A 26019-nucleotide genomic window follows, 5' to 3' on the forward strand; every position below is an offset into this window, starting at 1 on the left:
CTCCTTTTTGCTAACATTAGCACTATCCTGTCTTCAAAATCATACACATGCTATGATATATGCACAAAATATACAGGCCTACATGCACTCATATAAAAAAAGTAAAATTATTTATTTTAAATACAAAGGCCAATATATATCCAAATTGTAATCCCTGAGAATTAACATAGGCATGTACTATTATATCCCATTTTAAACCTACATGTATTTTTTTCATATTGCATTATATTTTTCAGTATATAGGCTATATGTTCTTTCTGTAAGGAGGATACAGGCTACACATGGGAATATATTGTTTGTTCTATTTCTGCACGTTTGTGGGGCTATTTGTGGGGGTTATAGGCAATATATCAACGATAAGTTTTCTCTTTTACATTTTTTAAAAAGCTTCATATTTGGTAGTCTTCAATGTACATATATAAACATATATTTGTGTAACCCTAATCCACATGCATTTAATTTGTAGGAATGAAAAGTGCAGTACAATCCATCAATTAATCGATTAAGTGCTGCAGCTCTAATAATATATAGTAATATTCATCATCATCGTCATCATCATCATCATAGTTCTATGTTATTATATTATTATTGTTGTTGTAATTATCATTATTATTATTATTATAACGTAATATAATTGTTGCATCATTATAACATGAGGATGACTTTTCATTGGGCAGAGGGGAGAAATGCCGCATGCAAATGCTCACATATAAGATAAGGGAAAACAGGATGTTGCTTTCAAATTTAATTTACAAAACGGATAGAAACATATCATAGCAATTGTTTAATCTAAACAAAATAAGGACAAACAAGCTGGAAACGGCACAATTACAAAGAATACATAACTAAGTGATAATACATAACATTAAAGTACACGATTTTTTTTATTATTTACTTCATTTTCATGTGTTCTCCGCCTTTAATATTTTTTTGGGGGGAAATCGCTGTTCGGGTTATTGGGTGGTCCCTCACCAGTTACGCTGTGACTACGATATTTCCCACGGCACCTGAACGTAGCAAGAAGAGGCAGAACAGCGGCACGGCAGCGCGCTGCCAGCATCGTTTCATACCGTCGCAGGACAGAAAGGTGTGAAAATATCGGTCCTCTAGACAGCCTAGAAATAATACTCATAGACGGCATTGTTTTGATCATGATGTCACACTCTGAAATGGTACTATAGCTGTCTCGTTTGGTTACATTTGTCAGTTGGGTAGCGTCAAGTTACGCGCATTGCTACGTTAGCTAGTTGATATTAGCATAGCCGTTGCTATAGTATTTTTCTATAGTGTAGGTTAGCATCAGCTAGCCTGCTGTCAAGTGAGGCGAGCTAATGTTAGCTTGCCGGTTAGCTTCTCGTGTTATTATTAAACCCAAATCTGTGATGCCGTCTAGCTAACTTATACACTCCGATTGCGACTGTGGAAATATTATGGAAACGACACTTTTCTAGAAAGCGACGTTTAACATTGGCTGACTGTGTTGCTCCTCTTTGATCATTTGACAGCTCCGTGTCAGCGGAGTTATGGAGACGCCGGGGAGGATAGCAGCCACACCGGACGCCCTGGACTTCACGGTGGAAAACGTAGAGAAGGTGGGTTTTGTTGGATCGGTCAGTCCTCGGTCAGCAGCCTGTCATCTTATGCTGGACTAGGTTTTTTGACTAAAGAAGGGATCATGCTTTAGATCAGACAGTTGATTTGAGAGGGAAGGATGAATAGCTTTATTTGCCTTGTAGTCTCATAACATTGTTTATTGTATATTTGGTGTAGAGAAACAATACATGTAATAGTGAGTCAACGCATCTGTCCCTTTAGGATCTGTCTCTGGTGAATGGTTGATGTTTAAGAAAACAATGTTCAAATCAGGACAGAATAACAGATCTGTCCGTTTATGATGTGCAGGTTATAGTCCACCAGTGATCTGTTATCTCTGTCATTGTAAAATGCTGTTTCTTAGTTGGATTGTGTGTGTGTGTGTGTGTGTGTGTGTGTGTGTGCGCGCGCGCACACACACACACTTGCTTGCTTGGCAGTGTTGACTGTGGCTGCCTGGTTGCTGTGATGAATCTCCCTGCTGGGTGGCCACAGCCTCCGATGTGCGGGGCTGGGTGGGGAGACAATGGGGAGGATGGCATGAGAGAGAGAGAGAGAGGGAGAGAGGGAGAGAGGGAGAGAGGGAGGGAGGGAGGTGCTCCTGTGGAAGAGTAGAGTTGATGTGATGAGATGGATTGGGGGACGAGGAGAGGGAAGGAGGGGCGGGAGAGGGTCGATGTCTGTGACAGTGCCAGTAAAGAAAGAAGGGGGGGGGGGGGGGGGTTGGCGATGCGACAGATATGATTAGAGGCAGGTTTGAAGCAGAGAAAGCACATTCCTGTGGGGGGAAATTGTTTGCTCTGATACTGTGGTTTCTGGTGTAATGAAGGAGGAAGAAGAATGACAAACAGTGAGCAAGGTCTTGTCTCCCTGTGGATAATCCCCTTTTTAAAAAATGCATTCATGTTTCATCTCTACAGGTGAAAATAGTTGTGTGTGAGAGAGAGAGAGAGAGAGAGAGAGAGAGAGAGAGAGCGCAAACAAACATTCTATTATAATTTTGTGGTGAGGAAATTGGAAAAAACAGAACATTTTCTCTTATATTGTTCACATAAACTAAAGTTGTAGGAAACCCACACACCTATTGTATGTGTACCTAATGTATAATTAATGTAACGTTTAGGGTCATGAATCATTTGTTATCATGTTTTAAAGTCATTTTTCGTCAAAGTAACTATTACATGAAGTTATTTTCTCGGGTTTCCCACAATTTTTCTCGGCTACAATTCAAATGAAACTGCTTGTGTCACCTCAGGCGAGCTAAAGTGGTGCCTGATTTTCAACAAGGAAATAATCTGAGCCGCATGTCAGATACAGATTCGGTATTCAGTGATTTGATTGGTTTTGATTCATAGATACAGGAAGTGTATGCCATGGATAAATGTCAGTGTAGTGATTATTCAATAAGCAATAGGTGCATGTTTTTACCACTGACCTTCAAACCTACTTTTTTTTAAGACACAAATAGTGCAAAGCAGCCACTGAAGAAGATGTGATATTTTATTTGTGATTTCTTATTTCTTCTGTCGGATGTTCATTTTCACCTCTTGTGAATGCTTTCGTCAGCATTCATTCTGCTCTAAGTGGTACAGCACTATTATTAATTTCATTAGCTGATAAAAAACATGACAAGCAGCATCTGAAGTATCGTTTCCTGCGAAGGCTTTGAGCACTTTTGTAATTACACCGCACACGCATTTCAAAACTGACTGATTGTTCCACTAAGACTCAGCTATATTTAGAAAGCATATTTAGACTCTTGATTTTTTGTTTTTTTTGGGCTAGGAAGGCGTATTCATATTTAATTGGTATCAGCACAATCTTGTTCATCCACTGGAATGACAGGGAGATGATGGGTTTCTTTACAGCCTCTCCATGTGCACCTGAAAGCATCACATTAGTATCTGCGTCCGACCACCTGCTTAAAACCTTTAGAAAAATCTGAGATGTTGCTTTCATCTGCAATTTTATTCCTCTTTCTGCCAAACAGGCACAGCAGCAAGTGACTGCGAATATACACACTGCCAGCACACACATGTCTCGCTGTTCATCTGAGAACGTCAACAGGAGGTCAAATTGCTCTTCCCATCAGTTGATAAAAGCAGCTGCAGCCGATAAAGGATTGAAACAGAAAAGATGAACAGTGCAGAGTCATCACTGTGGTGTAGTTTGTGCCCGTTGTAAACACAGTGGTGGAGATGATGGTTCCTGGCTCAGAATTAGTAATTTTTTTTTTTTGCAATAGAAAGCCTTTTGTTCATTCGTAGAACTGTGAAACAAAGTACCACATTGTCACTATCTTTGTGTGTATAATGAATGGGTACGTATACTGCCTTACATTTCCGCTCGACTGTAATTAGCCTCCTCTACAATCCAATCTACTATCCGCCAAGCAAATGGATTTTAGAGGAAATTCAGAGCTCTGCAAACGCTGTTAAAATATTTTGCTGTTTGCTGGATTTTGTCACTTTGCACCCCCCCCCCCCCCCCCCCCCATCCTCTTCCCCTCAGACAAACAAACACTTAAGAGGAAAAAAAAAAGTACAGCACAGTAGAGGGTCAGTCTGGGTCGACTTCTTGCTCACAGCATTTTGACAGCGGTGGCCTCCTGTTACCATAACTATCTGTACTCACCTGGTCATCCCCCTGCTACCCACACACACAGGGCGCTGTCCAAACAAGGCTGTCGAGGTCAATTTAGTCCCGCTTAGCTCCGAGGCTCTTGGCTTGTGATGCACTTCTGCCTCTTGTAAAACTGTGTTTGTGGAATTTTAAAAGCAGAGGACACAATCGCGCCTGAATTATCAAGCATAGCGGGGCGGCAGAATTTGACACAGAGAAATGGTGCGTGGTGTATTGAGTGGTTTTGTGGTGGTCAGAAAGGCTATTTCAGAATGCGGAAGAGGGATCACAATGAGTATTGCCATCCACTTATTGACAGAAATGCAGAGGAGCTCAAGGTGGAGCACATATCATGATCCACACATGTTTTTTTCTGTTTCTTTAGTGTTTATTTTCGTATCCTTGGTGACGGTATCACATTATATTGATTCAGTGGCTGCAAGTATTCACTGTTTTGAATCGTGTGGTGGAAACTGAAACTGCACATACAGAACTGAGGCTTACGAGTTTAAAACACTCCCGACGCAAAGGGTTTTATTTTCTGCTCATGTGTGCTGAGATGTTATCGCTATTGGCAACGTGGTACTCTTAATTTCTGTCTTGGCCGCACGCTGTCGACAACCGCCCGCGCACCCTCTCGCACAAACTATTCTTCTCAGTTCCCTCATTAATCGCCGTTCCTCTTCACGTCTTTGATTCTCTCAGTTAGATCGCAGCGACACGACGGGTCGGTGGCGTGGCGGCGACGATGCCCTCTGCAGCGCGGCAACAAACCCGGCCCTTTCCCGGCCCTGTCGTGACTTTGAGGGTCACACTGTGGTGGACAGATGGCACAAGAGAACCCTTTGGCAGAGAGATGCCGTCACCTGCTGTGTGTGAACACAGTGTGTGTGTGTGTGTGTGTGTGTGTGAACACAGTGTGTGTGTGTGTGTGTGTGTGTGTGTGTGTGTGTGTGTGTGTGTGTGTGTGTGTGTGTGTGTGTGTGTGTGTGTGTGTGTGTGTGTGTGTGTGTATTTAAGCATGTGTGGAAATTTCAATGAGGTTTATAACATATTAGAGACATCCTCGTAGCATTAAGCTGCCCTTTCTCTTTCCATTTCTTTTAAATCTCCTCCTTTGCTCTTGCTGTTAATTTTAATGTGTGCTGCTTCATCATTGTCTTTCGTGTAGTGTTCTTTGCTTCACAGCTCAGACCACTCCAGTCATTCTCCTGGGCTTGGTGCACAAGTGTATACCAGCTACAGTAAATCCGTGGTTATGTGCGGGAGCAGATGGCGAATCTGTCTAACCGAGCCATTTTTTTTTTTCACTTGCATCCCCTCTTCCCCTCCCTCCTCCTGATAGAAAAGGAGTGCAGAGGAGGCTAATGACCTTTGACAGTGTCTGCCAAGAGCACGCCATCATCAGGTGAAGCCAGGTGGTTCATGCAGGTTGCAGCCATCTGTGGATAGAAACAATTATTTGCTTCAGCTACGAATAAACACCACCGTTTCCAGGGGTGTGAGCGCACGCCAGAGAGAGAGAGAGCCAATTAATAACGGACAATCACAGCCACACATGTGGCGTGATATCTAGGAGGAGACGGCCAGTAATTCCTTTGTGAGAAGATGAAAGCGGCGAAACACACAGACTGTTTTGTGTCTTGCGCTTTGATAATAAACCTGGGAAGGACAGACACGCTCAGATGAGGCGCTGTCTGGGATTGGACGAGGAGAGGTCTGCGATCACACCACGGGCTGCAGTAATGATCTGCTGATGCTTTGAACTCTGATATCACAGCCTCATTTATAGAGAGGGTTGAGAGCAGCAGACTAACAAAAGGCCTTTCCAAAGTGTCCACTTTTAAGAATGAAGGCATGTAACCGTCTATAGCATGGCCACAAAGTAAAACACATTGATAATGATGATCTACCAGCTAAGAAAAAGACGCATACAGATGATACCACCTGCACATACCGTACCTTCACCTATAGTTTTCTCCCTCACATATATGTACAAATGCCACCTGACTATGCGAACAAGCAGCTCATTAACACCCAGACAGCCATGTTCAGATTCTCGTACAGTAAGTGGAGACAGATAATTGCGTTGCACTTTGGCAGACGGCGAGAGAGCACCACCTGAGACTCTCTGCTTCCAGCAGGCATTGACTCTATATTGATGTTCTTCTCTACAGCTGCAATTGTACACTGTTACACATCGTTGTGTCTTTACAGTATTATTCATCCTCCCCTGTCAGACAGTTTAAACTTCCTCTAATGAGGGAATGGGGAGAAATGTGGATTTTAGAAAGAAGGCTCGAGAACCGAGGGATAAAATGAAACTGGACGGGCAGTTAAGGCCGCAGGGAGGTGAAAAGAGAGACAAAAACGAGAGGGAGGAAAGTAAAGAGAATGGCTGGTGGAGGAAGAATTGATGTGAGCAGGCTTCAGGGGTAAAGACAAGGATCAGAAGCTCACTGAATAGATGTTTTTTTTCCTGTGTTGCTTGTCAGACACTTAGTGCCTGGCTGCAAGTGGTTTTAGTTCAGTGAGTATATGTGTGAGACAGAAAGAGAAAAAACAGTCTTTTTTTTTCAGAGTTGTGCCTGGACGTCTCTTCTGGCACTGCCAGGATTAGAGGTGTCTGTTTAATTAATGCTCCCATTTTCCTCTTTTATTTCCCTCTCCCACACTCATTCTTTATCTCCTTTCTCATTGGTTGCTCCTTCTTGTTCTCCCTGCACTCAAGTACTCAAATTACTCAGAGCTGTACTTCAGAAAGTGCTGTTTTCAGGTCATTGCTTTCTTCAGTGTTCAGGTTTTCGAGGTAGAATGTCTGGTATGTGTGTGTGTGTGTTCGTTGCCTATTTGCAAGTGAGAAAAGATGCTCTTTTCTCAAGGTAACCCGCTCTTTCCACCAAAGGCTTTAAGAACTGCATTGTCTTCTTTCAGCTGTTCTGTTATCTCTGACACCACCCACTGTTGTGAATGTGCCGCGTGTAGTTGCAAACATTTCTCACATGGACTTTGATAGTACAAAGCTGTTCAACCCCCATATGGTTCAAACAACCAAAGATTGTATGGATTGTTTTCATTTCTTTTTCCTTCTTTATTTCCAGGCCCTCCACCAGTTGTACTACGATCCCAATATAGAAAACAAGAATCTGGCCCAGAAATGGCTAATGCAGGCCCAGGTGTCCCCTCAGGCCTGGCAGTTTTGCTGGGCTCTGCTGAGTCCAGACAAGGTACAGTGTGCACAAAAACACTCGCACGGACACACAAACACTGAAAAAGCTTCATTTTTTTCACTCGATCATTTGAATTCATCTTATTATCTTTCTTAGGTGCCAGAGATCCAGTATTTTGGTGCAAGCGCACTTCACACTAAGATCTCTCGCTACTGGTCGGACATCCCCACAGACCAGTACGAATCTCTGAAGAGCCAGCTGTTCTCCCAGATTGCTTGCTTCTCCTCCGGCTCCAAGATGGTGCTCACCCGGCTGTGTGTGGCCCTAGCCTCGCTGGCGCTCAACACCATGCCCGAGGCCTGGCCCGGCGCCGTGGCAGAGATGGTGCGGGTGTTCCAGGAGGAGGGGGGAGGGGTAGACGGGAGGGCACGCTGCCTGGCATTGCTGGAGCTACTTACCGTCTTGCCTGAGGAGTTCCAGACCAGCCGGCTGCCGCAGTACCGTAAGGGACAGGTACGTCTGCAGTAACACTTTGTCCCACTTCTGCAGGTAGTGAGGTGTGAGGTGCCTTAAACTGAGCATCGTATAAAGCATCATGTTGGTATCTGTGCTGAAAACCAGATATTTTTAATACTCATTAAGCAGAGGGCAGCATATGAGTGACACACCAATAATCTAACCCCCGTTCTTCTCCTCTCTCCCTTAAGGTTCGGGGTGCTCTGGGCCGGGAATGGGGTTCAGTGTGTCCCTTACTGCAGCAACTGCTGCGAAGAACAGACAGCCCCGGGGCGGTGAAAGCCCGTGTGCTGCGCTGCCTGTCATCCTGGGTGCTGCTAGATGTGCCCCTCAGCGAGAGCGAAGACCTGGTACACGACTGCTTCAGCGCCCTGCCTGACCCAGAGCTCTTCGACACAGCGGTGGAAGCAATCGTCAACGCCATCTCACAGCCTGACTCCCAAAGGTGTGTTGTTGTGATACGTGTCGCGAGCTAAACCAAAAAGATGCTAAGGAAAGAAATAACAATACTGTGGCATGAGAGCTGGCCATGGCAATGACTGGAGGAATGACACTGGAGTGAAAGTGGAAGGTAGAGGGAAAAGAGAGGGAGGGAAAAAAAAAAAGAAAGTGGCGTGTTAGCCGAAGGAAAAGGAACAGACAGGGTGGGCACTGGAAGGGCATCAGGGAGGGACTGATACAGGGCAAGTTGACAGCCAGGGGGAGGAGAGCAGCATTTCTCGGTTGGCTGGTGTTGCCATGGTTACAGAGCTGGGGAGAGATGTCATCATGCCCTGGTTGATTCAGACATGGCAGGCACCCATTACCCCTCCCCTTGAGAGAGAGGAGGAGAGAGAGAGGGAGAGAGAGAGAAAGGGCGGGGATGACGGGACGATGCAAAGAGAATAAAGGGTGTTAAAAGAAGGAGGAGGACAGGAGAAGGTGTGAGAGTGTGCGAGAATAAAAGACTTCATCCTCCGTACCTCCACACCACTTCACAGACCAGGGGAGGAGGAGGAGGAGGGGGGGGGTTAGGATCTATGAAGTTGATGCTGACAAGTCAGTTTAAACACCGATGTTGTGCTGAGCAGATGGTGGGAAGACGATTTATGGCGGTGGAGTCACAGGTAGAACATCCTCAGTCTCAGCAAGTGTTACCACGCTCCTAAACATTATTTAGAATTAGGGTGAGATTTTCTTATTTTGGATAAATGTCTGCACCTTTTCACTCTTTTCTGTGTTGTTCCATACACCCAAAAGTCTTAACTGTCCCATTAGTTGCGCCTCTTGAGACACGTGGCTTCTGTTTTCATCAGCACACAGTGTGATTTATGGGGTTACACTTAGCATATATATTGTGGTTGTTATGTCTGTGTTAATGTGTGGGAGAAGATCCATAAAAAGACCTGGTATAAGGTTTTTCTTACACATCCTCTCTAGACTTAAAGCCCACCTTTTTTTTTTAATCTGTAGATTCTCTTAAATTCTTTTTTTTCCCCCCTTCTTGTTCTTTCTTTCTATTTGATCTTTTCTCCCACTCTGCCTCTGTTTCTTTGTGCTCTTCCTTTTCCCCGTTCTCTTTTCTCACCATCACTACTAAGCCCTCCTCCGTCTCTTGTTCTCTCCCTCTGTTTAAACACATTACAGTCAACTCATTTGGGGGGATGCTATTGGTCCAGCTGCATCCTGTTGCCAGGCAACCCATTTCCCCTGTCTCAGAGTGTTTCAGTAATTGCAGAGGGGATCAGAGGTGGGGAGAGGGATGAGGGGGAGGTGGGAAGGGGGGGGGGGGCATAAAGGAGGAGTCAGGAAGAAGGGAGAAAGTGTGCAATGGCTGGGCAGGCAGCAGGAGAGGAGAGGATGGACAAGACAACTATGATTTAGAGAAGAGGAGTGGAGACTGCAGCAGACAGTCTCAGAGGAATGTCCAGAATGTCATCTCATCATCTTATGAGAGGAAACAGGAAACACACACAAAACCATTCTGTCCTTTTAATCTCATCACATAAACACTAAGTCCTCTTTTCTTGAGCCAAGAGTCCATGACCTGCATCTGCAAAGCACCTTGTTAAAAATGAATGATCTTCTGAGTGCATGAGTGCACACTGCCACTCATATGAACACACGCGCACACACACGCACACACACGCACACACACACACACACACACACACACAGTTACTCACTCACTCAGAGTTAAGTGCAGTCTGTCCCTGCCTTGCTCTTACAGAGTTGTTCAGACCTCCATACAGAGGATGTAGGCCAACACAAACCAGACGCGCACACACACACACACACACACACACACACACACACACACACACACACAGGTAGAGCCTTATTAGATGGAGGCCAGATTCATACACAACACATCACAGAAGGGTGGAGCTCTCTCTCCAGAGAGAGCTGAATCAGCGTGGGCTGCTGAGTAGGGGACTTTGCTTCATAATGTAGGACCAGAGGACCTGAGGGAAATTATAATAACAAATGTTTCCAAGGATTTAACCTGCAGAGCACAGAATGTGTATTAGCATCAGTTTTGATAATGTTGATCTATAAGGGATTACATAAGTGCTGAAACATGATGTTGATTAATTAGTTATTTCAACAAGGCCTGAGTAGCGTTTAAAAAATCACAATACCAGTATAAATACCACTTCTCTTAAATTGATACCAATACCACTAGAGTCTATCATTTTCTAAATCTATGTACAAAAAAGACCGAATGCAGGCATTGCTTGACTGGAGAAGTTTCGATACTATTTGATTGGTATTGAGTACCGAAATCCAGCCTTAATATCAACAGACAGAAAATGGATTTAATACAGTTTTAGGGCTTAGACTGTTGGTTGACCAAAATGTGGGTTCCTGGAACCTGAGATGGACCACCAGCCATATTTTTCTTGTCAGAAGAAAATTAATAATTAAACTATTTATTAGTAGCTGCCCTAAATTACATCCTTAGAGAAACACTGGGGGTATGGTGGGCCTTGCTTTTTTCCCCTTAAATGTCGAGAAAGTCACACAACCTTGCCGTGTCATTGATAAATATTCATCGACCTGAAGCCACGTCCTTATTGACATTCTCTTGAAAGATGAAGCACCGCCTGCATACCACAAAACCCTCCAGGGACCAACACACACGTAATATGGTTTACATTTATAGCATTCACACATGCACATAATCTCCTCAGTGACATTCAGCCGTACACACACGCACGCCCTTCATCTCCAAATGTCACCTCTTCTCTTGCTGTCATTAAGGATGACAGGAGGATGTTGTCTGATGTTGTCACACGAGCAGATCTGAGCCTGAGTAGAGGTGCGTGTGTGCGTGTGTGTGTGCGTGTGTGCGTGCATGCGTGCATGCGTGCGTGCGTGCGTGGTAGCTGGAGTGAGGGAATTATAGATGGCTGAGACAGCAGGAGGAAGATAGAATAATAACTGACAGCGGCGCAGCTCGGAGCAGGAGCCTTGAATAGATTTTCTGGTCGCTGGTAGATGTGTGGGTTTTTTAGGGTGGGTGTGCTGGATCAAAGGTTGGACTGACTTGGACTGAGATTTGATTTGAAATAAACACTTGTCTTGAGAGGGAGCAATAAATATATCAACCTAGCTGTGAGCGATGTGAGTCAAGTTTCTATTCACCAGTGGAAGCTACTGTACCTCACTGTGCATGCTACAGTACCTTCTTCTCTTTAAATGAACTGCACTCCTAACGGTCTGTTCTGTTTGTGTTTGTGTGTGTGTGTGTGTGTAGATATGTGAACACTTTGTTGAAACTGGTTCCTCAAGTGCTGGCCCTCCAGGAGCAGCTCAGAGAGGCTGTTCAGAATGGAGACATGGAGACCTGCCACGGTATCTGCCGCATCGCCGTCACACTGGGAGAGAACCACTCCAGGTGTGTTTGTGTTTGTTACCTATAGACCTGTATCAACATAAAAATACAGTTGTCTTGGCGATAATATGATTATACACAATTCAATCAGTATTTAGTCATGAACTGCAATTAAAACATTCTGTAATTACCTTTTTATTGAAGTTGCAGTAACAACTCTGTCTCTCTCTCTCTCTCTCTCTCTCTCTCTCTCTCTCTCCCCCCCAGGACTCTGTTGGAGCAGGTGGATCACTGGCAGAGCTTCCTAGCTTTAGTCAACATGATAATGTTTTGTACGGGTATCCCCGGCCACTACCCAGTCAACGAGACCACCAGCTCCCTTACACTCACCTTCTGGTATACGTTACAAGTAAGAGAATCTTGAGTCAGTGTATTGAGACATTAAAGTGAGCTTTACAGTTAAACACTCACCAAATATTTTCCAACTGCATAAACAATTTCATGTCTTGTATTTTATGTTTTTTTTTTCCTTCCTTGCTCGATCCTCAGGATGAAATCATGTCGTTTGAGTCGGACAAGCAGACAGTCTACCTGCAGGTGTACAGGCCAGTGTATTTCCAGTTGGTAGATGTTCTGCTGCACAAAGCCCAGTTCCCATCTGACCAGGAGTACGCATCCTGGTCTTCAGATGAAAAAGAACAGTTTCGGATCTACAGGTAGGTGGATGTGTGCATGTTAGTATGGCTGACCCTTTCTCTGTGTTTTCTACATGCCTGTTTCCGCTAGGGCATGGCAATGTCTAGAGAATTGGCATGCGATAATGTCCACAGTGAAACATTGAGATGGACAATGATCTCGTTGTTGTCCATCTTCATTTTGTGGACGACATGGAGACAGTGAACCAGATGAAGAGAAGATAACATTTTACTTGAGTTGATGACTGCTACACTCGTTACATTACTGTAACTGCAATAGAAGCCAATAAGAATCATATATTCATGTAATCTGTGAAAAAGATGGACAGACAACGAGGGGGAAGAGGGGCAGCTTTTAAATCACAATGTTAGAGGGCTTAGCAGTCGATTACTGTCGGCCATGGGCGACGGATGATTGCACTGTCCATTGGCCCAACCCTAATTTCTGCTACACACTGTTGTGTTCAAGTGTTTTAAGTGAAGGTCTAAGGTTTTTCAGAAGAGACTCGCTGACAGGATGATCGGTCAGTAAATGTGTTTAACAGATAACAAGATTGCGTTCCTCTAAAATGTCTGTTTGCGCATGTCTGTCCTCTAGGGTGGATATCTCTGACACACTCATGTATGTGTATGAGATGCTCGGAGCAGAGCTGCTGAGTAACCTGTATGATAAACTAGGAAGACTGTTGACTAATGCGGAGCAGCCCACATCATGGCAGGTGGGTGAGACATACACACAGATGAGCAAGGAGAAAATGGGAACTATTTTCAGTTTGAGTGTTTCACAGAAGCCAGTACTGAAAATGTGTCATACTAGATTTCATAAACCAGTATTTTTTTTTCTATTTATCATTATTGTCATTATAGTTATATGGTAGGTTGCATAGAGTCCACACACTCAAATCAAAATAAACCTAAAGCAAGTGGAAAGTAATTTAAAAAATATTGTATATGTACAGGATTTAAACTATTTGAAACATTTTTATATTGATTTTAGTTATTTTAACTTAATTAAAAAAGCTTTGTAATTGCTGCAATATTGTCAATTCATGCTTATAAGTACACTGACTGCGTCTTCCTCCTCCAGCACACAGAAGCTTTGCTGTACGGCTTCCAGTCCATAGCAGAGACGATAGATGTGAATTACTCTGACGTCATCCCGGGCCTAATAGGACTCATCCCCCGAATCAGCATCAACAACGTCCAGTTGGCAGACACAGTGATGTTCACTATAGGTGAGACAAATGCAGTTATCACAGTGGAAGTGGAAGTTAGAGATGACATGATGCAAAAAAAAAAAAACTCAACAAAGTAACTGTTGTTTTCCTACCAGGCGCTCTGGCTGAGTGGTTGGCAGACCACCCAGTGATGCTCAGCAGTGTCCTGCCCTTGGTGCTACAGGCTTTAGGGAACCCAGACCTCTCTATTTCCTCTGTCTCTACACTAAAGAAAATCTGTAGGGAGTGCAAATATGACCTGCCACCCTACGCAACCAACATAGTAGCTGTCTCTCAGGTACGTGCATACATAATTGCACAACTTCTTTTTTTTTTTTACACACACACTTTTTCTTCCAGTTGAGAGCCAGTTAAGTTTTTCTACTCTAACACCTGAATGTTGCAGCCTTTTGTAAGGTTCCTGCCTTCCCAAAGTAACATATACGATTAAAATTACTTCATTTGGATCATTTTCGTGTTACTTTTCATTGCTAAATGGGGTAGTTTTTGTAGTGCTGTCAAAATAGAAGAATCACTCTAACCCTCTTTTTTTTTTTTCCTCAAGGAGGTGCTTATAAAGCAGATCCACAAGGTCAGTGTGTGTCCTCTGCCGTTTTCTCTTTCTCTCCTTCACTGTGTGTCTTGACTCAGTTCATAGATGACATTTAAATAAGGAACAGAGTGGAACGAATTACATAACATGTTTGCAGCCCTTAGTCTAAGCTTGATGTGTATGTGTTCTGTGTGTATCTGTTTTTTTAATATCAGTACAGAACTACTTACTGCGTGCTTAACCTGCAACTAAACCTGCATTGTCTCCTCTGACAGACAAGTCAGTGTATGTGGCTGATGCAGGCTCTCGGCTTCCTGCTCTCCGCTCTCCCTGTGGAAGACATCTTGAGAAACCTTCACTCTCTTATCACCCCGTACATTCAGCAACTCGAGAAACTAGCGGATGAGACGGTGCGTACGCAGACCAACATGTAGCAGTTCACACACACACACACACACACACACATACACACATACACACACACACACACACACACAGAGAGACATGGTTGGACTCCGTCCAATAGGAACAGGCCTCTAGTCTGTGTGGTGTCACTGCAGTGGAACATTTCTCCACGGGACCAGATTGGATTTGACCCTGCACCATGGGCTAGTGACTCATGTGGAAGTAGCTAAGACACACATTCTCATGCAAACACACACACCACAGCAAGAGAAGAAGAAAAAAAAAACGAGTTCAGCAAATTAAAGTGCCGACACAAACACTTACTTTACTGGTCATGCTTTCACACTTGTATGCCCGTAGTTGTGCAGAAGATGACTCTTTACCCAGTTTAAATGTCAGGTCTAACAGAGATTGTATATTTTCAGACTGGATAGTACAAATGGTACAAATATGGATCTGTCATTAATCTAAAAATACGCACTTTGCTTCTCAGCATTTCTCCTGATTTCTTGTTCCACCATCAGAAAAGTCCTCGGGTGGGATGAGATGTCAGCTCAGATGAAGCTTTTCATTTCTTTCTGTGTGTCTGTCCCTGTCTCACCTTCCACACAGTGCACATACACACACACACACACACACACACAGTCACGCACTTATCCATTCTCTCTGACTTCCTCCCTCTTATTGTTTTTCTGCCAAGCTTCTGATGTCTCGGCATTACATCAGACTAGGAAATCAGGTGCTGTGTGTGGAGCTGGACAAATAGTGGCACCTAGTGGGCAGACCCTCAGGTTTATATGAATGACCGTGATGTCTCATGGGGATGACTGCATTAAAATTGATGGAGTGACACTCATTGTGTCAAGCGGGATGTGTACACTTCTTATTGTATGATAAGGTGTTGTACAGTGAAAGCATTAACATTGTGACAACAGTTAATGTCGAAATTAGAGATGCGGCTGTTAAAGGGTGTGGCAGGCATCTTCGTCCTCTTCGTAGTCTTTTCACTCTGTCACATCACCATGGAGACAGAGCAGTGATTAAACACTGCTAGTGGAAACCCTAATTAGTGATTTTACCTGGGGAGGTGTGTGTGTGTGTGTGTGTGTGTGTGTGTGTGTGTGTGTGTGTGTGTGTGTGTGTGTGTGTGTGTGTGTGTGTGTGTGTGTGTGTGTGTGTGTGTGTGTGTGTGTGTGTGTGTGTGTGTGTGTCTCTCACTGAGAGAAAGAGCCTTTACTTTCCATTTGTCACAACACAGACACACCTGCCTCTACTGTGACTGACTAGGACTGAAATGAATTATCATATTTAAAATGATCAGTACATGTAAGTAATAATTAAGATGAACTTATATATTCACTGACAGTATGCCAGATGTTGACAAATGCCCCAAATTATGTCTTAAAAGTGCTTACTTATTCTTACCAGCAGACAACAAGAGTCTCTGCAGTGATTTGAGCTAAGTGCTAATGTCAGCATGCTAGCATGCAAACAATGATGGTGCAAACATGCTGATATTAAGCAGGTATAATGTTAATTATATGTTAGCATGATAACATATGCTAATGCTATTTAGGACAAAACACAAAGCTCAGAGGATTTCCATTAGTCTTGCAAATATTTAGTGATAAACAAAAGTATTTAACAAGGTTTTTTACTTTTGGATTTTTGAACTGTTGCTTGTACTGTTCAGGAGTAAACTGTTGGTAGCTTTTGTGTTACTAAATTAACTTGATGAGCAATGGGTTGTTTACTATAAAATTTTCAGTATAACAATATGAAAGCAGCTTTTCTTATCTGCTTTTTTGTCTCTTTTTTCTTCCCCCAGCCTAATCCCTCCAATAAGTTAGCAATCATCCACATCTTGGGGCTGCTGTCCAACCTGTTCACTACGCTGGACATCAGCAAGCAGGATGATGAGTCAGCGGATGGCTCAGCACCACCTGTCAAAACAGCCCCACCTCCACCTGGACCAAACCCAGTCAGTCACCACACATCATCATCGCTGTCGTTAGTATGGTTGGATGACTGGACAAATACAGAATGATCAGCGAAAGGCTGAATCTATGAATGATACTGTACATGTTAGCCAATGTAAACTTAATTTAAAGGATTTTTAATCCAGAACATTGTAGTTTAGTAGCTGTAAAAGGAACAAGGGGCACATGGTGCTTGCAGCTATATGAGCTCCACTGCATCCACCACTGAATGCATCGGCTATAGCTGGATTGAGGGGTGAGGGTGGCCAACAGGAAAAAAATTTGCCCTGTCACTCAACCATAGTAATGCTGCTTATAGGCATGCACCCATGTGTAAATGCTAACATGTAATGCTGCTGCTTGTTTATGACTTTGCTTTCTCTTCATTCTATATTTTCATGCAGTTTATTTGTGTGTTTCAGGTTGTCGTGGTTTTGCAACAAGTGTTTGCTCTCATACAGACAGTACTCAGCAAGTGGCTCAACGATTCGCAGGTTGTAGAGGTAAGTCGTCAGCATGTGCAGCTGCATGCTGTCAGACCTCTGCTTTTGTCAGAAATTGGTCCACTTTAATCAGATGTGACATTTCAGTGAGACTGATTTCATGTTGTTCCTCAGGCGGTCTGCGCTATCTTTGAGAAGTCTGTGAAGACTCTGCTGCACGACTTTGCTCCTATGGTGTCTCAGCTCAGTGAGATGCTCGGGCAGATGTACAGTACAATTCCCCAGGCCTCGGCCCTTGACCTCACAAGACAGGTACACACTCATGCATGTGCACATACCCACAAACACACATTAATATTCTTCCTTTAATACTTAACAGTTACATGCAAAGTGATGTTTGAGTTTTGTCAGAAAGGGCTGTTTATGAGCTAATAAGCCACGCACCAGTGAGTCCAAGGTTAATGAGGAGACAGTGTAGTAGTATAAGTGTATAAAATTTCATCCACAGCATCAGTCTGTATTCAGGTCCAGACTCTCAAGCGTGATGAAGAATAAAACTAATTTAAAAGATAATAAGTCTTTAAGACTTTAATCTAAATTTACTTTCAAAGTCAAACATAATTAAATAATAAATAGCAGTTTTGTATCATCCTCACTGCTTTGGATTATAAGCACTCACTGATACTTTAGTGATCATCACATCAAGTACATTTACATAAACCCAAGTAGTCAGATTATTTTTATTTTATTCTTTCTTTTTTTTTAAATGCCCTCGTTTATTTAATCAATGTAGGGAATCTAGTTAACACTGGTATAATTCTGCTGGAGGAACTGGATTTCTTGGCCATTGATGTGTAGTTTTACATGAAGTATTCCTGTGGCAGCAGTGCAGAGGGCTGAAGGACCATTGCTCATAGCGTTGGGTTTTTGTATCTAAATCAATTCAATCTAACTGAAACTGAAAGTCTAAATGAGTATGTTTCCACAGCTGCAAAGTAGATTATTTCTAAAATCTGACACATTTGCACAGTAATGAAAACTGTGCTCTCACTACAGAGCTTGTTTCCTCACTGTGCCATCAGTCTAAGAAAGGAAAAAATAACTCTGCATTGTCATATATCACAAATACACTCAAAACATGCCAGCCTTGGTTCAAAATAATGTTGTGTGGGGAAAAACCCTTATTACTAACTAGCTTTATGTAAACACAGGTTTTACAGACAATAAGCTGCTTTCTTGTGTGCAAGTAAACCCAGCGACTGTCTGATGTGACATCTCGCTGTTTCAGATGGTGCATATCTTTGCCAGCGAGACAGACCACTTCCCACCCATCAAGGCTCTGTTTGAGCTGGTTACCTCGGTAACATTGTCCATCTTCCAACAAGGTAGGGGGTACAGCCGGGGTGGGACTGTGAATACTGTGAAATGCATCTGTTCAATTCAGTGCTAAATGTGTCTGCTCATGTTTGATTTCACAGGGTCCAGTACTGTTTCTTGGTGTAACAGGAAAAAAAGAAAAAAGAAATTTGTAACATTAAAAGAAATATTTGATGTGTTATGGTGACATATACACCCATTTCTTATTTTGTAATAGCTTGGAGCCTCTGACATAATGCAACATTTCGAGACCATTAAACAGCTCAGCACAGGGGCTACAACTAGGCAAATGACAACAAGTCAGAGGTCATTGTACTCTGTCTACACAGTCAACCTTTAAACTTTGCTCTGCCTGTCTGTTCAACATGTTGATCATTTTATCAATGCAGACTAGTGTTGGCACTGCACTGATCATTGATTAAATCATTTTCAGAGCATTATGGTTTGCTTTAAACTGATCAACAAACGATCCACAATGCAATGTTTTCTGTATTGATCTGCCAGGTCTTTGTTTACTCTGTTTTTTAATTATTTATTACACTTTTATGAAGTTGTAGGTGAATATACTGTTTCAGTGTTTGGGCTGCATGAAAATTCCTTTTCTATTCTAAACTGTTCAAAGACGTTTTCTCATGTGTGTGGCACCTGAGCCAGACTTGATTTTCTCAACATAAAACGGTCATCAATGAGATGGAATAATTTCATTAACTAAACATGGCTTAGGGTTCTTGTGCCAGCTCTGTCTGCCTCTCCCCTTCCCTTTGTGTTGTCCTTTTTTTCCTCTCCTCCTTTCCTGCTTTGACTGGTTACGTAATGGCTGCCTCTCCTCCTGCCTCCTAAACTCTTTCTTTTCTGAGCAGGTGCCCTTCAGTAGACAGTATCAATACAGGATACAGTCACAACACAGAGACCACTAGTTTATTCAGTTGGCTGACATATAACATGGCAGGGCAGGCCAGCTCAATACGGCTGCAGCCGCTGCTGTGCTAGGATTAGAGTTGGGCCCTCCATCACAGCCCTCTGAATAAGCCCTGTATTCTCTCGAGGGGTTGTGTGTGTGTGTGTGTGTTTGTGGATGAGGGCTGGAGGGGGGTATTGAGCAGGAAACTTGTTTGGAGTCTGGGAACAGCTAAAGCTGGGCGCTCACTACAGACGTTTTCTTCTGTTTCATTACAAGTTTGCTGTTGGAGTCCTTCCAACATCAATCTTGACCCATCGGAGAAAAGCATGTTTGAAAGTCCAGAAGCTTCTACAGGAATCGTGTGTTTAAATGTGCATCATTTGCAATCTGTCGTATTTTAAAAAAAAGTCTTGTAGTCTGTGTCCAGCATAAGGGAGGTAGAGATATCAAAACCTATCTTGAACTTTGAGTGTGATTTCATACTGATGGTTATGGGTTCACCTTTCAAACAAAGGGGATCTTACTGACCAGCTCTGAACGGACCCTTGACATAACCTCCTCCCCCGAGGCACTTGTTAAAATCTGACTGTTGCTTGTCATTTGATCATCATGAAGATGCCACCGGTACTTCAGGGAAGGAGGTAAAAAAAGGGGGTTCGTTCAGGTTCGGTGCCCCTTTCCCTCCAAACTGTAACAGTAACAGAGGTGCCTCCTGGGTTCCCACTCCAAACCCACTTTTGTTTTTTTAGGTTTGTTCTTTTTCTCTCGTTACTTCTTTCTTTTTTTCTCTCCAAACAGACCCATGTCTTTGTCTTCTGCCTGTTTTTTGTTTTTGGTTGGTCTGTTCTTCCAAGACTCTGCCAAAGCTTCATATGCCCCCCCTTCTCCCCTTCGTTCCTTACTCACGTGTGAATTATTTCAATGAAATATTTTTGAGTTCTCTTTTATTTCCACATGACTGTTGAATCTATTCAGTTGCTGTTTGTATATTATTCTTATTCTCTTATGATTTCTTAAGTTTCATCTTTATTATATTTTAGGACCCAGGGATCATCCTGATATTGTTGATTCATTTATGCAACTCCAAGCTCAGGTGTGTTTTTGGTTTCTTATTTCATTCACTTTGGGTTTCTCTCTCTCTTTCTCTCTTTTTCTGATTTCTCCCTCTCTGTCCTCTTCTCCCTCCTTACCTCTTTCTGTTCTTTGTTACCGGACCTTGCGGCATCACATAGGCGAGGCAGTGGAATGAAACATGAGGGGAATGTTTGAGAAAGACACCCCCCCGTCTCTCCTCAAACGCTCTTGAGTCTAACAGTCACCTCACGTACAGTAGGATTTTCATTTTACCTGCTGACACCACCGTAATCCGTTTCTGATATGCTCTTTAAAGTATACACAGCAGTCCTTATCTTTTATGTTTACCATCATTACCTATAATACTCTCACTGTGTTGATTTAATTAACTGATTATAGTATAGACGGGCAGAGATCCTGAACAGCCTCCAAAATGCTACTCGGCCTGAAAGGCAGTGTCACCATTTTTATGTTATTTCTCCAGTATTTAACGACAGTCTGTGAAGATGCTGTCACAGTTCAGTGAAAACCTTGTTTTTCTAAAGTCTTCTCAGTAGCCAAGAAAGACCAAAAAAGCAGCAAAAGTCTTATTTTGAGCTAGATGCCATTTAGTGTAATAGGCTCTTAAAGGATTTTGTAAACCCAAAATGACAAGAAATACTCATAAGTCACAGAAGACTAGTCATTTCAATAAATCATCACATTGATTTATTACATATTCTACTTGCTGCTTGGAAAACCGGAAAAAAACTAGCTCTAAAAAAATGGCCGTGCTGTATAATGCATGACTATCTACTATTTTATGCACTTACATTTGACTAAATCTTTTCCCCTCTAAGTCAACATCAGGGCACATTTGCTCCCTGAAAAAAACATCAACGCTCTCAGAGTTGTAGATTAAATATTTTAGTTGATGCAGAGCTCTTTGGAGGATGATGCAACGGCGTCAGCATTAGCGTTGTGCTCCCAGGTGACTGGTTAGTCTCCGAGCCCAGTCCCCCTCTGATGTCATTCCAGCCCAGAGCCAATCAAAGCCCAAATGAATTAATATTCAACTAATATTAATCAGCACAGATAAATTGGCTGATGGCTCTTCTGTTTTATATTTTTGTCTTCTGTCTTCATTCTTCTTCCTTTTGTTTTCTATCTTTGGATAGATCTGACCTTCATCTCTCTCCCTCTCTCCCTCTCTCCCTCTCTCCTCCATCCTGAATGAGTTCATTATTACGAGATGAGTTGTGTTTCTCTTTATCTGCACATGTTAATTACTTACACACTTCTGTTGCATATTCAATCCAGTCAACCAAAAACAAGGAAAAGTAATGTTTCAAATACAATTGATTTCAAGAGACAAAGCCAAAAACCATCATTGCCTTTAGTTTGACTTAAGTTTCCAATGATTTTCAAAGTTTGATTTTTTGCAATTTGTTTGTTATACCTGCTGAGTTCTGCATTGGAGGATCTCTGTATGAGTTTGGATAGTTTTTCTTAAACAGACGGAGACAGCACTATAGCCTGGTAGGCAGATCTGGTCTCAGTCCTGTGTTGCTGTCAGATCCGGCTACCAGGCTGAGCGGGTATTGTTGATAGCAGTATTTTGAAGGAGCTTATGCAGTGGAATGTGGTGCAGCAGTGCCGATTGGGTCGGTCCAACAGAAACATACTCAGTGTAATGCCTTTATTTGCCTCTTAGGCCCTCAAACGGAAGCCCGATTTGTTCTTGTCTGAGAGTCTTGACGTGAAAGCAGTATTCCACTGTGGTAAGTTTGCACAGCGTTCACACACCCCTACACACTGCAGTGGGAGTTTTGCTGCAGTGCCTGTGAAATATTTGCCTGTCAGTACAAAGTACAAACTGTAAATGTTTGACACCGTCCTTCAGTAGTTTGTTTATATTTCTGTATTTCTGTCCCACTTCTAGGAGTTCTGTCACTCAAATTTCCTGAAGCTCCGACAGTCAAGTCAACGTGCTTGTTCTTTGTGAGCGCATACATACACACACATGACTTGAAACTCTGCAAGAATACACGTGTTTATTAATGAGTCACTTGGCTTCCATGTTGCTGACTGTCTGTGTTTCTGCTGTAGACTGAATTGTTACCCCACTGCTCGGATGTGCCTCCGTTGGCCAGGGTGGTGCAGGAGGATGGCAAACTGCTGATCCAGGCCGTACTGGAGGTGAGAAGAACCACTTTACATGTCACACCACAGAAAAAAAAAATCGCTGTTTCATTACTGGTCCATTTTTTCTCCACCTCTAATATTGTAATTAAGGCCTTGTCGTAAAATCTTTCCTCCGCACTCTCTCCAGGGCATCGGGGGCGGGGCATCTCGGAGCCTGATGGACCAGTTTGCCGAAGTGCTTTTCTCTCTGAACAAGAACTGCTTTTCTCTGCTGGCTGTGTGGTTGAAGGAGGCGCTGCAGCCACCAGGGTTCCCATCAACACGGATCACAACTGAACAGAAAGACAACTTCTCACAGCAGATACTCAGGTAACCCCGCTGGCTGGACATTTTCACCCAGGGAAAACATTTGGATAGTTCCATGGTTTTATATTTTCTGCATTTAAGCGCACATATTCTGTACATTTGTTTGAAGGTTTAATAGCAAATGAATCAACCACATGATTAGTGTCATATGCTTCATAGTAGTTTCATGTCCCCCTCTCTCATGTAGAGAACGAGTGAACAAGAGGAGGGTGAAGGACATAGTGAAGGAGTTCACACTACTGTGCAGAGGGCTCCATGGTACAGAGTACGCCGCTGAATACTGAAACTCTACCCTTGAACTCTGACCTAACCGTGACCTCTGCCCTCAGTGCAAAACAGACGGACGCCACAAACAACACAGTTCTCACAAACCCCATCAGAGAAGATATCATGAAATGATTGTAATGATAACCCGCCCCACCGCAGGACAAGACATGGAACCATTCCAGCACAGACCTGCCATCGGATTAATGGACAAACATCAAATCCCCACTGGCTTCAGGGAGGCAGTCCTCTCTGCCTCCATTTTTTTTTCTGTTCTGAGATTGATTGTTTCTCTCTTCTTTCTCTCCTCTCTCCTCCTCTTGTTTAAAGGTCTTAAAGGAAGAGTTTGAGCAGCGTTCCCAGCATGCTGCATCACGCGTCCTCCTATCTGTGTCTTGTTCTGCCTTTCTAGATCTTCCTGTGGCTACTAGGTTGTTTTCTGGTGATTAGCATCCATATGAAATGGTAGTGGTATCGTACGTAGCTACTTGACATTATTTTTCAGAATAAATCAAATTAATTATATATATATGTATATGTATACACATATAGGAAGATGGAGGTTGTCAGTCCTGCTGCTGCTAATGGGAAGAGAGGAGGACCAATGTCAGGGGGAGGATTCTGCAGGAAAAATGACATTAATTCAATATCTTTACTCTAACTCATGCCCCCTGTGATCTCTGCATTTGCCAAATTATCATGAAATGTTTCGTGAATCTGTCCTCTTTTTTTGTTCTATATGCCTTTTCGGGGGGTATGAGTGGAGAAGGACAACCGAACACCACATAACCTGACTAAAAACAGTCTGCTCTCTTACCCAGCCCTCTTTGAATAGGGCTGTACCTCATGTACATACAGTCCCACCCAGTCATACTGCAGTCTCCTCTGGTTGTGAAGAGCATTGAATGCAGTGGTCCCTAAGGTGAAGCAGGACTGCCCAGAGCGACGGCTGGAGGGGAAAGGGAATTATAGTAGCTGGCAGTGAGAAAGGGGCACAGGATGGACACTGAGAAGGGAACTGAGTGTTTGGAAGGATTAATAATCCTGACGTTGGACTGCTTAGTCACTGTAATCGTGCAAAAATATTAATCAAGTTGTGCATATTAACAGTTATTGCTGAACACTTCTGTGTATTTGAGTGTGTGCGCGTGTTCATACCTGTATGTATGAGAGGTTGTGTGTGCACAGATGTATCTTTTTTTCCACATGTTCAGTGCACTTATATTGGACCTACAGTACACATGCATAATTTCCTCCTATCTTTTACACAAAGAGCCCATTCATTTCTTCACACCACACTCATTCAGACTACTCTTTGCTTAAAGACTGACCAGGCACGTCCAGTACCTCACCTCTGCTGCTCACTGGCAATTTCACCTATCTACTAAACCTGCTCATCATCTGTAATGACAGTGATAATCATTGACCAGACTCATCTACTTATCTGTCAGTTATTGATCTCTCAGACTGCACACCAACTAGCCTATTGCTCTTAACAAAACGCTTGTGAACAAGCCACCCAAATCCTTTCATTCATCTGAGTCACTGCCTTGGAGATGACCAAGAAGGATTAGAGAGCTCAGCCAACAACACGTAAGATCTCTGAGAAAGTTATTGGATCAAGAACAAGCACCGGCATTCTGTGCTCATCCATCACGCTAGAGACATTATTGGTGAAGTGATGTGACGGCTGTAAAATACACTGTCTAGTAAATAAGCAGGATCAGTTGACATCTAATAACACTCAGCATCGAAATGTACTCTGTGGTCTCTGATAAAACTTAATCTCAGTCTAATCCTTCTGTCTTATCCGAGGTGCCTGCAGACATGTAGCATGTATGTGTTTTGTGGGGGGTTTCTGGGTTTCAGGGGACAAACATATTCAGTGCGTGAGATACTGCGGAAAGACATTATTTAGGCTGGGAATTAGCTCTGGAGCGAGCTGTCTGGCCTTTTGAGTCTGATTTGAACTGTGAATGACTGGATGTTCAACACTGATCCTTGATCTGTATTGTGGTCTCGTTCTGACGGGGGAGAACTAAAACAATGTTTGTCACAGTTTAAAGAAAGAGTAGTAGGCGGATGATGGGAGGGGGGAATGAAATGTACATTGTTTTTGTACCTTGGCTTTAATTTATTAAATATATCTAAGACTGCAGCTCCTGACTTGTCTTTGTTTGGGAGTGACTGTTCTATTCTAATACTTCAATCAAAGCCTCACAGTCTGAATATCCTGCAGATATTTTTACTAGATCGCTGAAACAATAAGACAAGAAGTACCTGTGTGGATCAAAGTTCAGTTAGACAGATATCTAATAGTAACATCTTTATTTACCTTTTATTGCTTCTATTTTTTAAGTTTAGCCTAATCCAGACAGTTTATTGAGAACATTTCTAGTTTGTAAGTAAAGTCAGTCTTAAAAGAATGTGAAATTCCACTGTCAGTGTCATAAGACTACCAGGTCATAATCCAGATCACCCTGCCAAAAAACAACTCCTTTAAACCTTTTAATTATTTAGATATAGAGTACTTAAGGTAAAGAAAAGAAATACACTAAGATCTATATACAGGCAACATGTAAGGCTAAAATATATACAATAACTAAATTAACTTAAATATAACAATATATTTAAAAAATATATTAATGAATTAATTTATAGAATGAAGAATAAAACAGTAGAGGCAAGAGATATAACCATAACTGTAAAAATACATATTTTATATTGTAGTTATATATTTCGTATAATTATATAATGTTAGATTATATTTTATGAAGACTTATTAAAGACTGCACGTCCCTGCAAATTATAAGTAAATGATATGCACATGTATCTACAGTGAAGTGATCTGTTGGAAAAATACGGATTCCTTTAATTCAATAAGACAACTTAATAACTACATA

At 42.6% G+C, this 26019-nt stretch overlaps 1 protein-coding gene across 2 annotated transcripts; it reads left to right on the forward strand.

Moving 5' to 3' along the window:
* Positions 1 to 1046: 1046 nt before the first annotated feature.
* LOC128361265 (importin-13-like) lies at positions 1047 to 25249 on the forward strand. Of its 2 annotated transcripts, none has more exons than XM_053321649.1 (23): positions 1047 to 1172; positions 1506 to 1592; positions 7317 to 7442; positions 7542 to 7898; positions 8093 to 8346; positions 11641 to 11781; positions 11986 to 12127; positions 12268 to 12434; positions 13012 to 13132; positions 13501 to 13648; positions 13747 to 13928; positions 14196 to 14222; positions 14459 to 14593; positions 16417 to 16569; positions 16990 to 17070; positions 17185 to 17322; positions 18299 to 18395; positions 20329 to 20381; positions 22056 to 22122; positions 22284 to 22342; positions 22451 to 22540; positions 22674 to 22855; positions 23040 to 25249. In XM_053321649.1, the coding sequence occupies exons 1-23, from the start codon at positions 1152 to 1154 to the stop codon at positions 23134 to 23136; spliced, it is 2925 nt and encodes a 974-aa protein (XP_053177624.1). In that variant the 5' UTR covers positions 1047 to 1151; the 3' UTR covers positions 23137 to 25249. The 2 variants fall into 2 exon arrangements, with proteins under 2 accessions (XP_053177624.1, XP_053177625.1); XM_053321650.1 differs by having other exon boundaries at positions 1048 to 1087.
* Positions 25250 to 26019: the final 770 nt, after the last annotated feature.

This window comes from Scomber japonicus, chromosome 7, assembly GCF_027409825.1.
Source record: "Scomber japonicus isolate fScoJap1 chromosome 7, fScoJap1.pri, whole genome shotgun sequence".
Classification (NCBI taxonomy): domain Eukaryota; kingdom Metazoa; phylum Chordata; class Actinopteri; order Scombriformes; family Scombridae; genus Scomber; species Scomber japonicus.

Excerpts from the sequence above, each read along its gene's own strand:
- LOC128361265 (XM_053321649.1), top strand. The coding sequence starts at position 1,152 with ATGATGTCACACTCTGAAATG. Across the intron at positions 17,071-17,184 it reads ACGATTCGCAGGTTGTAGAG|GCGGTCTGCGCTATCTTTGA; the intron begins GTAAGTCGTCAG and ends GTTGTTCCTCAG. Across the intron at positions 22,541-22,673 it reads TGATCCAGGCCGTACTGGAG|GGCATCGGGGGCGGGGCATC; the intron begins GTGAGAAGAACC and ends CACTCTCTCCAG.